Source organism: Salvelinus alpinus, chromosome 13 (genome assembly GCF_045679555.1).
Source record: "Salvelinus alpinus chromosome 13, SLU_Salpinus.1, whole genome shotgun sequence".
NCBI lineage: Eukaryota > Metazoa > Chordata > Actinopteri > Salmoniformes > Salmonidae > Salvelinus > Salvelinus alpinus.
Genome location: NC_092098.1, coordinates 41,922,539 through 41,936,842, shown reverse-complemented (window position 1 = coordinate 41,936,842; position 14,304 = coordinate 41,922,539). Strand labels below are relative to the sequence as shown.

The 14,304-nt window shown below is 43.0% G+C and overlaps 2 protein-coding genes across 3 annotated transcripts; one reads left to right on the top strand and one right to left on the bottom strand.

Annotated features, from left to right (window-relative positions):
• Window positions 1-1,802: 1,802 nt before the first annotated feature.
• On the top strand, window positions 1,803-2,547 carry LOC139537716 (transcription factor Ovo-like 2). Its single transcript, XM_071339340.1, has 2 exons — window positions 1,803-2,039; window positions 2,126-2,547. Exons 1-2 carry the CDS (start codon window positions 1,925-1,927, stop codon window positions 2,446-2,448), a joined length of 438 nt encoding a protein of 145 aa, XP_071195441.1. The 5' UTR covers window positions 1,803-1,924; the 3' UTR covers window positions 2,449-2,547.
• Window positions 2,548-4,344: 1,797 nt separating this feature from the next.
• LOC139537715 (sphingolipid delta(4)-desaturase/C4-monooxygenase DES2-like) lies at window positions 4,345-13,522 on the bottom strand. Of its 2 annotated transcripts, XM_071339339.1 has the most exons (4): window positions 13,305-13,520; window positions 13,093-13,212; window positions 7,815-8,557; window positions 4,345-4,749 (listed from the first exon to the last, which is right to left on the bottom strand). In XM_071339339.1, the coding sequence occupies exons 2-4, from the start codon at window positions 13,172-13,174 to the stop codon at window positions 4,606-4,608; spliced, it is 969 nt and encodes a 322-aa protein (XP_071195440.1). In that variant the 5' UTR covers window positions 13,175-13,212; window positions 13,305-13,520; the 3' UTR covers window positions 4,345-4,605. The 2 variants fall into 2 exon arrangements, with proteins under 2 accessions (XP_071195440.1, XP_071195439.1); XM_071339338.1 differs by having other exon boundaries at window positions 13,093-13,522.
• Between the last annotated feature and the right edge of the window lie 782 nt (window positions 13,523-14,304).

The following is a 14,304-nucleotide window of genomic DNA, read 5'->3' as shown; positions in this document are numbered from 1 at the left end:
ACCGGGCCCTCTGTCCAGGCACAGCCGGGTCCACATTTGCATGACAGGGTCCACTTGAATGTGGAGGCCAGATTCTCACTGCCTGGCATGCAAAACCAGTGGGGGACCAGTTAAAAGAGGCGCACGCGCACAGTCAATGCAGGTGTGCACCAGTAAAAAAGCCTCCCCCCTCCGCAACCCCACCCCGCCCCAACCATCTAAATGAGTGTTATGGAAATGAGTGCTGTGATTTTCTTGAGCTACCTGGACAGAGGTTGGTTAGAGGGTATTGGCACGATGGTGAGGGGATGGCCAACGGTGAGTGGGGGGGGGGGGGGGGGGGGTGTAAGGTGATACATGGTCCTGTAGCTGAACACAAAACCAAAGTGGTGGGACGTAGGAGCATTTGACAGTAGCCTCAGAGTCAGAAAGTAGCAGATTCATACAGAGACGAGAGAGAGAGAGAGAGAGAGAGGATGCCGCGGTCGTTCCTACTGAATAAGAAAAAGAAGAAACAGGGGGCATGTGGAGGATGGAGGTGGAGAGACCCAGAGCAGACAGACTGGAAAGAGGACAACAGAACAGGTCAGTTCGGGATATGTTTATTCATATTGTTCAAGAAGACAAGGATTCTTCATATTTTTCTTCTTCTTCTACTACTGTTGTAAATAGTAGTATCTGAGAAAATAGTAAATGTGTACAAAAAAAAAGGGAGAAAGAGAAACCACTCAACAAAAATACAAATGCAACATGTAAAGTGTTGATCCCATGTTTCATTAGCTGAAATAAAAGATCCCAAAAATGTTCCATACACACAAAAAGCTTCTTTCTCTCAAATTTTTTGGAACAAATTTGTTTACATCCCTGTTAGTGAACATTTCTCCTTCAGCAAGATAATCCATCCACCTGACAGGTGTGGCATATCAATAAGCTGAATAAATAGCATGATCGTTATACAGGTGCACCTTGTTCTGGGACAATAAAAGACCACTCTAAAATGTGCCGTTTTGTCACACAACAAAATGCCACAGATGTCTAAATTGTAGGAATTCTGATGTGTGTTGGAGCCTCGTTATTTTGTTCGATCATTACTGTATTTATTACAACATATCATTTTTGTTCAAGAAACCCTAATAATATTAATTAATACAGACAATCCATATTTGCATTTAGTTTGAGTTGTATTGTTGTCATTTGTAGGGAAGTTACAGGTTTGTTTTAATCAGAGGACAGAATATTATAGAATAGCCTCACAGGCAGTTTGATACTGGTGTTGCCTCATAGGTTGGTTATTTCTTATGAATGTCTATGCGTGTTTTGAGTGTGTGTCTCTTACCTTTTCAGTGTGTGAGAATGCTGAGGTGCAGTCTACAACAGTCACCTGCCCTGACTCCCCTAAACCTGTGGTTCTGCCTGAGCCAGCTACCCCCTCCTCAGTACCAGGACCATTACCAGGGGAAGGACCAGAGGTCGGGCCAGACAGGGGCCACGGTTGGTCCAATCTCCTGTCCCGGACCATGGGCCAGCGCCAGGGTCATTTCTACCACCCTGCTACACTGGCACTGGCATCCCGAGCCAAGGTAAACTTCCACTGCATTTCTATGAGACATTGGTGTCTATGAGATGTCTGTTGGTTGCTGTGAAACACAGTTATGTATAGGTAGATAGTCTCAGAATGCCATCCTTCCAAGTCGTGTTCATCACTCAGAGGAAACCTGGAAAACGTAGTGATATGCGGTAAAAGGACAAAACAACTCATGAAAAACAATGTTTGACTGAATGTGTCCTAGAGTCCCTTATCAAAGAGTTGACAGTAAATTGAAGCAGTGTCTGTGTCTTAACCTCCGCGTCCCTTTCTTCTCTCACTCAGCCCCGCCCCCGTGTCCCCCCCAGCTCGGGTGACTTCCTGTGTTCGGTGTGTCACAAGGTGTTTCCCCTGCAACGCATGTTGACGCGCCACCTCAAGTGCCACAGCATGGTGAAGAGACACCCCTGCCGCTACTGTGGCAAGGGCTTCAACGACACCTTCGACCTCAAGAGGCACATGCGCACACACACAGGTGAGAGGCGTGAAAACACAGACACACACACTACTCCGTCTTAACCCCATCACACACTCTCCTCACCCTCTCTTCCCTCCCGCCAGGTATCCGTCCGTACCGTTGTGAGCTGTGTGACAAGGCCTTCACACAGCGCTGCTCCCTTGAATCCCACCTGAGGAAGATCCATGGCGTGCGCCAGCAGTACGCCTACCGCCAGCGCCGCTCCAAGATCTTTGTGTGCGAGGACTGTGGCTACACGTCCAACCGTCCCGAAGAGTACTTCCTCCACGTGCGCCAGTGCCACCCGGGCAGCCCCGCCCTGCGGCGCTACTACCGTCGCCAGGCACACGAGGGCACCAACAACGTGCCCGCCGAACACAAACTCAGTCCCTTCTTGATGTATCCCACTGGGTACTATGTGGGTTGATTTAAACTCCTAGGTGAAGATTTGCTAATAACATTCAAGTGTGCTAGTCGGTTTCTGCCTTAGTCAATTCCTTCATTGTAACCTTGCCACAGAGCAGAAACAGGCTAGTATCAACGCTAACACATCAATATTACAGTAAGGTGAATGGACAATATGTTTGGGGTTATGCCCCACCCAGTCAGTGCCTGGCCAGTAGGCCAAAATAACATTGAAAATCATCAGCATTGGTGTGGCTATTTTAAAAGCACCACCTCCTGGTGTCCACTTTAGGTAATGCAGAGAGATTAAGGAGGGTGTGTCTGGTCAATAGTCAACTACGGTCAATGTTGATTAAAGGTATGTTTTTGTGGAGTGGTGACTTATCGATGTGTCCTTTAAGATAAATTGTATACTTGGCACACAGGCCTGTCCCTCTCCTTGACACCCATCCTCCCACCTGTACAGCTACAACCATCCCATGTTATATTGACTTGCTTATTTATTTGCATGGTGTATTGCTGCTGCATGTTTGACGTTTCATTATATTGTGTTTTAAAGATGTGACGCTTAAAATACCAAACAAATGTTCCAATCTCAGGATAAAGTCCTTTTAATCCAAATTCCAATACATGGAATGGAATGTGCTACTGTATAATACTGTATGTTACCAGGGCTGTGTTCAGGAGGGTGCAACATTACAGACCCATCAGAAATACCTTGTATAGGACAATGATTGCCTATCAGCTTTCTATCTGAACGTTATGCAACGTTACCAGGGCTGTGTTCAGGGAGGTGAAACGTTCAAAATGTTGCACATTTAAAACGTATCATGTTGAACAGATATAATTGTATGTCCAGTAGAATTGGGAATCACTAACTCCATACATTATGTTTCTATCTGTAACATTTCACCTCACTGAACACAGCCCTGTTAAGAGGGTCACCTTGGAGGTGAAGATCCACGTCACTTGGGCCATGTCCCTAATAAAGTGCACTACTATTGACCGAGGCCCATAGAAATATAGTTAGTTAAAAGTAGTGCACCATATAGGTAATAGGGTGCCATTTGGGACACATCGTATTCAAACATTTTGTTGCTTTATTTAACTAGGCAAGTCAGTTAAAAATAATCTTATTTTCCATGACGGCCTACCCTGTATAGAGCCACAGTTAGAATTGACTTCTGGCGACAGCCCTCCATGGTGCTACCTTGTGTCATCACAAAAGCAATAAATGGAAATGATAGCTGCACTCCTCTAGGTTTTAGAACTATGGTGTGAGCCAATCTCATGCTTCTCTATAGCTTGGCCTTTCTACACTATAATAATCTTCATCTCTTTATTCAATAGTATCTGCTTTCTGCAATACTCTAAAGCAGGGTACGAGAGAGGTGCATGCTATGTAAACAAGAGCCTAAAGGATTTTAGTGTTTGCTTATCATTGTATGTCAACAACCATATTTCTCTGAGGCGCAGCCAGTTAAAACAGATTGTAGCTTAGGCACATATTTACTTATTGCAACACAGATCAGGGAAAAATGGTAACATCTGTACTCTAGAAGATCGAGCCAGTAAGCCATAACAATTACTAAATACTATAACAAGTTAGTTCAATATTGTGAGTTAGGAATGAGAAGTCTGAGTGAATCATTAATCCAAGATGGGTTTAGGGCACACAAACATTTTGCAACAAAACAAAAATGTGTTTGTTATTGGACAAGTTCAGGTTGTTCATCCCATTTGGTGCATAATGAACATGACCCAGGAACTGAATGTACAAATAGAAGGCTTTTCTGGGGGCTTGGAAGGACAGAATAAAATCAAATCTAACCGTCACAACTGCAACTTTTTAGATTTACCATCACAGCCATAATATTTTTTATGATCAATTATTCATAAATGATCTATGACATCACAATCAGCTGAGTACCTTTTATTCTACCCAGTTTATGCAATACATCTGGATAGCATAGTTTACAGTAGATCTAAGGTAACATAACATTCAAAAGTGTTAAGAGTCTTTTCATGCTGGTGAGTTGAATGTGACACCAGCACACCGGTCTTGTCTGCAGAGTAAAAGATCTGGACAAGTAATGAGAAGCCTTTCACTCCACGCCAGCTGGGTTGTCAAGCCGCTTTTGTGGAAGATCATTGGTCAGAAGAACAAGAGCATGGGCTCTTAGTCTTGCTTAGCCAATGGGAAGGTGCGTTTAATTCTGGAGTAAGGTCCAAGCGAATCACAAAACACAAAGTCCCAGAGCACCCGTGTCCATGAGTCATGCTGTGGTAAATCATCATAGAACTCTGGAGCCATCTGTTTCACCTGGACAAAAGAGGGAGCGAGAGAAAGTTCATTTTAATTACAATGTGAAGGGATGAGAGTAAATAGCACAGCAATGAGAACTCAGAGGATGATAATCAATGGATCCATTATTAGTGAATAGACACAGTACACAGCCAATATTCACAAAGCATTTCAGTAAGTTCTGATCAGTTTGGCCTTTTAAATAAGAGATTACATGGACGGGACGGCTGATCCTAGATCAGCACTCCTACTCTATGAATACTGGCCCCTTATATGGCTAGTCTGTCTACTGAGGCCAAAAATATTTTAAAAATACACACACACCTCAATGATTAGCTGGGCCTGGCTCCCAAGTGGGTGGGCCCACAGGCGGCTGCGCCCCTGCCCAGTCATGTGAAATCTATAGATTAGGGCCTAAATTAATGCATTACAATGGACTGATTTCCTTCTATGAACTGTAACGCAGTAAAATCTTTGAAATTGTTGCATGATGCAGTTACATTTTTGTTCAGTATATCTTTATTTCATGACCCCAGGTAGAAGGGCCTAAACAAAGCTTACTCAGAGGGTGGGATACATGTTTTTTTAAGGCCATCTGTACAAAGAACTAGTATACAAATTAAATTTGATTAGCTTGACCAGTGGGAGAGACCAGGGCATTTCAAGATGCCAATAGTTTGAGGAAAAGTGAGAGTCTGAAACATAAAACTTGTCAAACAGGTTGTGAAATATACCTGTACCCATAGTAACAAAAGTAATAAATGGGGTAAAACATAACAGGAGAACATTGTTCAAACACATTACCGCTTATGTATCCTGTCAGTTGTTTCATTTATGTATGAGCCACATGCCTGTAACCAGAAAACTAAAAAATGTCCACTCCTAACAAGAATGAAGTTCAAAACTTTGTCAACAATCCTAAAATATGGTATAAGCTGTCAAACTACTATGTCATCAAGTCAGGATAGAACTAGACTAACCAGATGAGATCTCCTCTTTCATAAGGAGGCTTACGTCACCCTGTCATTCTGTCTGCCTTTGTCTTGTCTAACTGTCATAACAGGACCGTCTGACAAGTAGGCCTACAAGTTATTAAACCATGTTCACATTGGCAGTTTGAAGTGACTCAAATAATAAAATAATAATTGCCTAGCCGATTCTGTTCATTTTCCTGCAGTCTGAACAGCCAAAAATCACATGGAATCTGATCAATTTCAAGCCACATTTCAAACCACCTAGCTTGTTAATTGTTTACAAACAAATTTGTGACTGTGCTACAACGCTAAAGAGCTAGCCAATAAGGACTTGTTTTGAAAGTTGGATCAGCTTATTCTTTGAAGCTTTAAAAGTTCTCTTACGATATGATTTTGAACATTCAGAGCAACTGGGAAACATCAATGGCTGGCATTGTTGTCACCTTAACTTCTGGGTGATATGAAGCACAAGCACCAATCAGCCTACACCACTGTGCACACACCCATCATTACCATCACTAACGTGGCCATGTCAGAAAATGACTGCTGTCTGAACACATAAATCCGATTTGGTCACTTGTAACTTTTTGTTTGGACAGTCGGTATTCCAAAACGTATTTGAAAAACAAAACTGATGAGCATTACGTTCTGCAGTGTGAACAAGGCTTTAGATACTGTATTGACAGAATAGGAACACCACTATGGCCAGGCAGCGAAACTGACATAGGGGTGGGCCAGCAGCATTCCTCCACAGTTAATGACTGAAACTCATATCTAGAGGCTCGTTGTGAGGCATCATGGGATTTGTTCAATAACTGCTATGGTTTTCTAACATTTTATGTTGCTTGAAGAAATAGTTCACCCAAAGTACAAAATGACTTATTTGTTCCCATAGCATATTATAACCAAAAAAAGTCTGAAAGATATTGTAAAGCTCAATGACCTGGTTCAAATGTTTTATTTTACTGTTATTAGCACAGCTGCAGGCAGTGGCTAGGTAAACGAGCCTTAAGCGTGGATTGCAGTCTCTCCTTGTCCATAGACTGCTTTCAAGGTAAGTATACAAATAAGTTACTTGGAGAGATTTTCTCCCTGAGCTGCTGACTATTATTGTCCACTCATACAGGAGTAATAAAGGTCTCCCACATTTTTAAAAACATTTGTCCTATTTACTCTGATTTATCAGGGGGTGCTACTTCCTGCCGCTATGCTAGGTGAGATGGTTTATTTGAAAATACATTAATCACAACCATAACTGCTTTATTGCTCCTTATAATCCAGTGATACTGTAAGCTAACAACTTCTCCACTTCTACAATCTCTACAAAGTTGTTTTGGGTGTCACCAGTCCCCCCTAATGACCGCTGTACACAAACAATACAGACCTTAGCTCCTATTCATAGTGTTAGCCACACACACAAAGCTAGTTAATTGCTCAGCGTTGTGCTTCCATCCATAACAGCAGTCAAGATGACACCATCTAGCCATTTATGTGTTCTGTTTCACCACACCACTGTAGTACCTTTTTCAGTATTCATTGTCCCTTTGATGTCAGTCTGTCAGCATTCCCCTTTGTCAGTGCTGATCTGGGATCAGTTTTGCTTTTTAGATCATATAAATAAGATTATATGGACAGGTGACTCTTAGTCCGAGTCTGAGACACTATGAATATGGGCCTTGAATCTTTCACAATTGTCAGTGGAATGCCAACAAGGTTTAGAGTTGAATGCCATGTGACTGGTATGATTCAGCGATCATTAGGGCCAGGGGTTTGCCCTAAACGGAATGATACTGAGGGCACATTAGTCAACAGAAAACTGTGGCTACATTTCACTATTGATATCCTACATCACCCACATCATAATTCACATCCAGACCAGGGTTACTTTGAAATCATTTCAAATACTTTATCTGTGCCCATTTGATGTGGTCTGGTTTATTAAACAAATAGAAAAGTAAAAAACAAATGTCAAACCCTGCCCACCTGGCAAACTCAAGCAAACACTCAAAGTAACAAAGGATTTTAAGTATTTGAACCAAGTCTAGTTAATATCTTACAATCACCATCTTAAACAATCAGTCAGTTTATCCTTCATGAAAAGTGAGTTACCTGAGGGAGGCGGCTGCCGGGGATGCTGGGAAAGTCGTGGTGCTCCATGTGGTAGCCCACGTTAAAGGTGATATAGTTCAGCGGCCCGTAGTACGAGTACGTCTCGATCCCGCTCAGGTACATATAGTGTTCGGCGATAAAGTGCCCCGAGATCGGGTGCAGTCCCATGCACAACAGCGAACCTGCTATCAGGTAGACCAGAGGCTTAAGCCCCCAGAGGTACACTATGAAAGCGTTGAATGCTAGCTGTACCATTAAATTCAACAGCTCGAGCCTGCCTACAGGCTTGGGGTTCACCACCAGGGGACGAAGCGCGTAGAATAGCGGCTGCAGGAAGAGCCACAGGATCTTGCGGGCCGGGGAGCTGAAAAGATGAGCCTCCAGGTGGGTCGGGACGTCCACGTCGAGTCCGTGGCCACCCAGGTAACGGTGGTGGTCCACATGGTACTTCTTGAAGCTGATGGAGTAGGGCACGCCAATTGGTAGGTTGGCGAAGATGCCAAAAAGGCGGTTGCGCATAGCGTCCTTATTCCCAAAGGCCACATTGTGCGAGATGTCGTGGATGGCGAGCGTGAGGGAGTGGTTGATGCAACCACCGAACATGTAGGCCCAGAAGATGAGCCACTTCCAGCTGAGGTCGCGTACCAGGAAGCAGCAGAGCACCTGGGTTAGGACCATGGCTGTCACCACCCACTTGAGCTGGGGGTCAGGGCCCATCAAGGACTTGATCTCCGGGTGCTTGGCTATGGAGGGAGGAAAGGAGGGGGTGTGGGGAAAAAAAACAAAAAACAAATTGAGGTACAGTATTACTTCTACACTGGTCTCTCGTGACAGACTTAATATTATAATGCAGCTGATTTCAGAAGCTGATTTGGCAGATATAAATAGTTATTGATACCTTATTTATAGTGTTATGACATCTAAACAGGGCTGTTCAATTCCTCTCCTGGAGGGCCAAAACACTTCTGGTTTGTTTCTACCAGTCAGTTAATTGCACTCACCTGGTTTCTAGGACCAGAAATTAGTCCCTTATAAGAAAAGAATGAAAACCAGATGTGCTTTGCCCCTCCAGGACCGACATCGAAGGGACAGCAGTGGAGAATGTGGAAAGTTGCGTACGCCAAGGAACTTGTCACAGACAAACTGAAATGGTTCACCCAGAGAGTGTGGTGAAGGCGCAACAGCGCCTCTTCAACCTGAGGAGGCTGAAGAAATTTGGCTTGTCACCTAAATCCCTGACAAACTTTTACAGATGCACAATCGAGAACATCCTGTCGGGCTGTATCACAGCCTGGTACGGCAACTGCACCGCCCTCAACCGCAAGGCTCTCCAGAGGGTGGTGTGGTCTGCACAACGCATCACTGGGGGCAACCTACCTGCCCTCCATGACACTTACAGCACCCAATGTCACAGGAAGGCCAAAAAGATCATCAAGGATATCAACCACCTGAGCCACTGCCTGTTCACCCCGCTACCATCCAGAAGGCGAGGTCAGTACAGGTGCATCAAAATTGGGACCGAGAGACAGAAGCCATTTTTCAACCAAGGCTATCAGACTGCTAAACAGCAATCACTAACTCAGAGGCTGCTACCTACATTGGAGGCCCAATCACTGGCCACTTTATTAAATGGATCACAAGTCACTTTATACAATGCCACTAATAATGATTACATATCTTACATTACTCATGTATATATTGTATTTTATACCATCTATTGCACCTTGCCTACGCCGCTCGGCCATCGCTCATCCATATACTAAGACCGATTATGATTTTTCAACACCGATACCGATTATTGGAGGACCAAAAAAAGCCGATACCGATTAAATCGGCCGATTTTTATATATATATTTGTAATAATGACAATTACAACAATACTGAATGAACACTTATTTTAACTAAATATAATACATAAATAAACATTTATTTAGTCTCAAATAAATAATAAAACATGTTCAATTTGGTTTAAATAATGCAAAAACAGTGTTGGAGAAGAAAGTAGAAGTGCAATATAAGCTAACGTTTAAGATACTTGCTCAGAACATGAGAACATATGAAAGCTGGTGGTTCCTTTTAACATCATCTTCAATATTCCCAGTTAAGAAGTTTTAGGTTGCAGTTATTATAGGAACTTATAAGACTCTCTCTGAGAGTTGTATTTCATATACCTTTGACTATTGGATGTTCTTAAAGCCACAGTAGTATTGCCAGCCTAATCTCGGGAGTTGATAGGCTTTAAGTCATACAGCGCTGTGCTTCAAGCATTGCGAAGAGCTGCTGGCAAACGCAGGAAAGTGCTGTTTGAATGAATGCTTACGAGCCTGCTGCTGCCTACCACCGCTCAGTCAGATTGCTCTATTAAATATCAAATCAGACTTAATTATAATAAACACAGAAATACAAGCCTTAGGTCATTAATATGGTCAAATCCCCAAAATATCATTTCGAAAACAAAGCACTTTTCTTTCAGTGAAATACAGAACCGTTCCATATTTTATCAAACGGGTGGCATCCAGAAGTATAAATATTGCTGTTACAATGCAAACCCTTCAATGTTATGTCATAATTATGTAAAATTCTAGCAAATTAATTATGGTCTTTGTTAGGAAGAACTGGTCTTCACAGTTTGCAACGAGCCAGGCGGCCCAAACTGCTGTATATACCCTGACTCTGCTTGCACAGAAAGCAAGAGAAGTGACACAATTTCCCTAATTAATATTGCCTGCTAACATGAATTTATTTTAACTAAATATGCAGGCTTTTAAAAATATACTTGTATATTGATTTTAAGAAAGGCTTTGATGTTTATGGTCAGGTACATTGGTGCAACAGTGCTTTTTTAGCGAATGCGCTTGTTAAATCACCCGTTCGGCAAAGTAGGCTGTGATTCGATGATAAATTAACAGGCACCGCATTGATTATTTGCAACGCAGGACAAGCTAGTTAAACTAGTAATATTGTCAACCATGTGTAGTTAACGAGTGATTATGTTAAGAATGATTGTTTTCTTATAAGAAAAGTTTAATGCTAGCTAGTGTAACAGTATAACTTTAAACCGTCCCCTCGCCCCGACACGGGCGCGAACCAGGGACCCTCTGCACACATCAACAACGGTTGCCCACGAAGCACGGTCGTTACCCATCGCTCCACAAAAGCCGCGGCCTCTTGCAGAGCAAGGGGAAACCCTACTTAAAGTCTCAGAGCAAGTGACGTAACTGATTGAAATGCTACTAGCGCGTACCCGCTAACTAGCTAGCCATTTCACATCCGTTACACTCAACCCCCTTTCAACCTCCTCCTTTTCCGCAGCAACCAGTGATCCGGGTCAACAGCATCAATGTAACAGTATAACTTTAAACCGTCCCCTCGCCCCGACACGGGCGCGAACCAGGGACCCTCTGCACACATCAACAACGGTTGCCCACGAAGCACGGTCGTTACCCATCGCTCCACAAAAGCCGCGGCCTCTTGCAGAGCAAGGGGAAACCCTACTTAAAGTCTCAGAGCAAGTGACGTAACTGATTGAAATGCTACTAGCGCGTACCCGCTAACTAGCTAGCCATTTCACATCCGTTACACTAGCAACTTACATTGGCTCCTTGCTGCACTCGCGTAACAGGTGGTCAGCCTGCCACACAGTCTCCCCGTGGAGTGCAATGTAATCAGTGCCCAAAAATGCCGGTTACCGGTTATGAAAACTTGAAATCAGCCATGCAGATTAATAGGTCGACCGCTAATACTTACATGTACATATTCTCATTCACCCCATTAGATTTGTGTGCATTAGGTACTTCTTGGGGAATTATTGGATATTACTGCACTGTCGGAACAAGAAGCACAAGCATTTCGCGACACTCGCATTAACATCTGCTAACCATGTGTGTGACAAATAAAATTGGATTTGGACATTGAACAGCCCTTTGACTTCTGGCTGGCCCCAGTCCACCTGGTCATGCTGCTGCTCCAGTTTCAACTGTTCTGCCTGCGGCAATGAAACCCTGACCTGTTCACCGGACGTGCTACCTTGACCTGGACCTGCTGTTTTCGACTCTCCCTACTGCACCTACTGTCTCGACCTCTGAATGCTTGTCTATGAAAAGCAAACTGTCGTTTACTCCTGAGGTGCTGATCTGTTGCACTTGCTACAACCACTGATTATTATTTGACCCTGCTGGTCATCGATGAACCTTTCAACATCTTGAAGAACAATCTGGCCTTAAATGGCCATGTACTCTTAGAATCTCCACCCGGCACAGCCTGAAGAGGACTGGCCACCCCTCAGAGCCTGGTTCCTCTCTAGGTTTCTCCCTAGGTTCCTGCATTTCTGGGGAGTTTTTCCATGGCCACTGTGCTTCTACATCACTTGCTTGTTGGGGGTTTTAGGCTGGGTTTCTGTATAAGCACTTTGTGACATCTGCTGATGTATTTATAAAGCCCTTTTTACAAATACATTTTATTGGAGGATTAAATAGTGCATTTAAAATCAGAGTAATCTCAGACACACTGGCCAACAGAATCATACAATTACTTAAATCTGTCCATTGGGCTAAACTCACATCAAAATTATGGGACTGCAATTTAGGAAATAAACTTAAAGCTACCTAATAGTATGAATATTTGTCTGTGTAGTGCCTCGGCGCAAGATGGCCAAAATCTTTAAAATAAGAAGCTCCCATTCGAAAGTAGTATCGGCATTTCCTCACCTTGAACCCAAGTTTCCCACTACTTGGCAAGGAAAACTTGTCTTACCTGTCAAACAGGTGGTTACACCTGTTTCAGTCTTGGCTAGATCCTGTGCCTCTAAGACAATATTTACAAGACTATAGATAACAGGAGGAATACACGAGTAGTAGTATGTCATGTCCCAAGAAATCAAAATACCTGAACCTATAGTTTATCAGTCAAGTGGTCATTGATGTAGGATGTGAATGCTGGTGATCACTCTCGTCACCATTGCATGGGAACGGCATCTTTCTGGCGGTACAACATGATCAGGCTTCATTTAATTAAGAGTAAATCAGTGAAAACAATGGTTAAAGAAAAGGTAATGAATTAAAAGTTAATATATTAGAGACTATGTAAAGGCTTATCCATATTGTGAGATGTATATAGCCTAGTTAAACAGTATGGCTAAGCCTAAGGAAGCAGCTGTTGGATTTTACAGGAGTAAGCAAGCATTTATGCCATTCGACAAGACAACAAAATGACATTCCTTTGGCCAATATATTTTGAGCAGTAGGCGATTGATACGGACGTCAGACAATAGGCTGCTTACCTAATATCTGCTTCCTCCGACTACAGTGCGGTTGCTCCGTATATACCCACTCGAAGTCATCCCTCGTTACCGTGTTCCCCATCTCTTGCTCGCGGTAGGACTATCTGCCAGTTCCCCGAGCTGTTATCACAAAAAAACGGAGTAGAGGCACACAATCCGCCTGTACAAGAAGGCGGGGGGAAATGAAGAGGAAATACCCAAGTTGCTCTTACCGAACACCCCCGTAGGCTATTAGGCCATACAGATAGACTGCGACACGCCTAATTAAGTGGGCGCACTTTCACGACAGTTGGTTAAACAGGTAAATGCCAAAATAGTGGAAACATTTGAGTAAATGAGGGATACAAAGTATATTGAAAGCAGATGCTTCCAAACAGGTGTGGTTCCTGAGTTAATTAAGAAATTAACATCCCATCATGCTTAGGGTCATGTATAAAATGCTGGGGCCATTATTTTGGCTACTATGGCTTTGCCCCCATAGGATGACAATTCACCCAATCCCAGGGCATTAGTGGTCACTGAATGGTTTGATGAGCATGAAAATGATATAAACCATATGCCATGGCCATCTCAGATCTCAACTCAGTTGAACAATTAAGGGAGATTCTGGAGTGGCACCTGAGACAGCATTTTCCGCCACCATCAACAAACAACCAAATTATGGAATTGTTTGTGGAAGAATGGTGTCGAATCCCTCCAATAGAGTTCCAGACACTTATAGAATCAATGCCAAGGTGTATTGAAGCTGTTCTTGCTCATGGTGGCCCAACACCCTATTAAGACACTTGGTGTTTCCTTAATTTAGTCAGTTACCTGTATATCAACACGTGTTATTCGAACCAGTTCGTTTGGCACAGAACTTTTAATTACTATCTTCTTCTATGAGTTTTAATGGCAGTTGGCATCTAATTTGTTGCATTACCGCCACCTACTAGACTTGAGTACAACTCCCTTATACTTTGCTTGAAAAATAAAAATGTACTAAATAAATACGCTACCATCTAACACTACACTCACTAATTTCAAAATTCTATCAAATAAAATGAACACCACCCTACTCCACTAATTAAATGTATTTATTCCTACCTCATCCCATCATCCTGAAAGGGTGAGACATCAACACTTAACAAACCCTGTAACTCTTCTGATGTCAAGTCTCACACACCCAAATACCTCTATGCAGCTGCCACCACAACCTCAATTTTCTGAGAC

Excerpts from the sequence above, each read along its gene's own strand:
- LOC139537716 (XM_071339340.1), top strand. The coding sequence starts at position 1,925 with ATGTTGACGCGCCACCTCAAGTGCCACAGCATGGTGAAGAGACACCCC. Across the intron at positions 2,040-2,125 it reads GCACATGCGCACACACACAG|GTATCCGTCCGTACCGTTGT; the intron begins GTGAGAGGCGTG and ends CCCTCCCGCCAG.
- LOC139537715 (XM_071339338.1), bottom strand. The coding sequence starts at position 13,174 with ATGGGGAACACGGTAACGAGGGATGACTTCGAGTGGGTATATACGGAG. Across the intron at positions 8,558-13,092 it reads TCGGAGGAAGCAGATATTAG|CCAAGCACCCGGAGATCAAG; the intron begins GTAAGCAGCCTA and ends CTCCCTCCATAG. Across the intron at positions 4,750-7,814 it reads CCGGCAGCCGCCTCCCTCAG|GTGAAACAGATGGCTCCAGA; the intron begins GTAACTCACTTT and ends TCTTTTGTCCAG.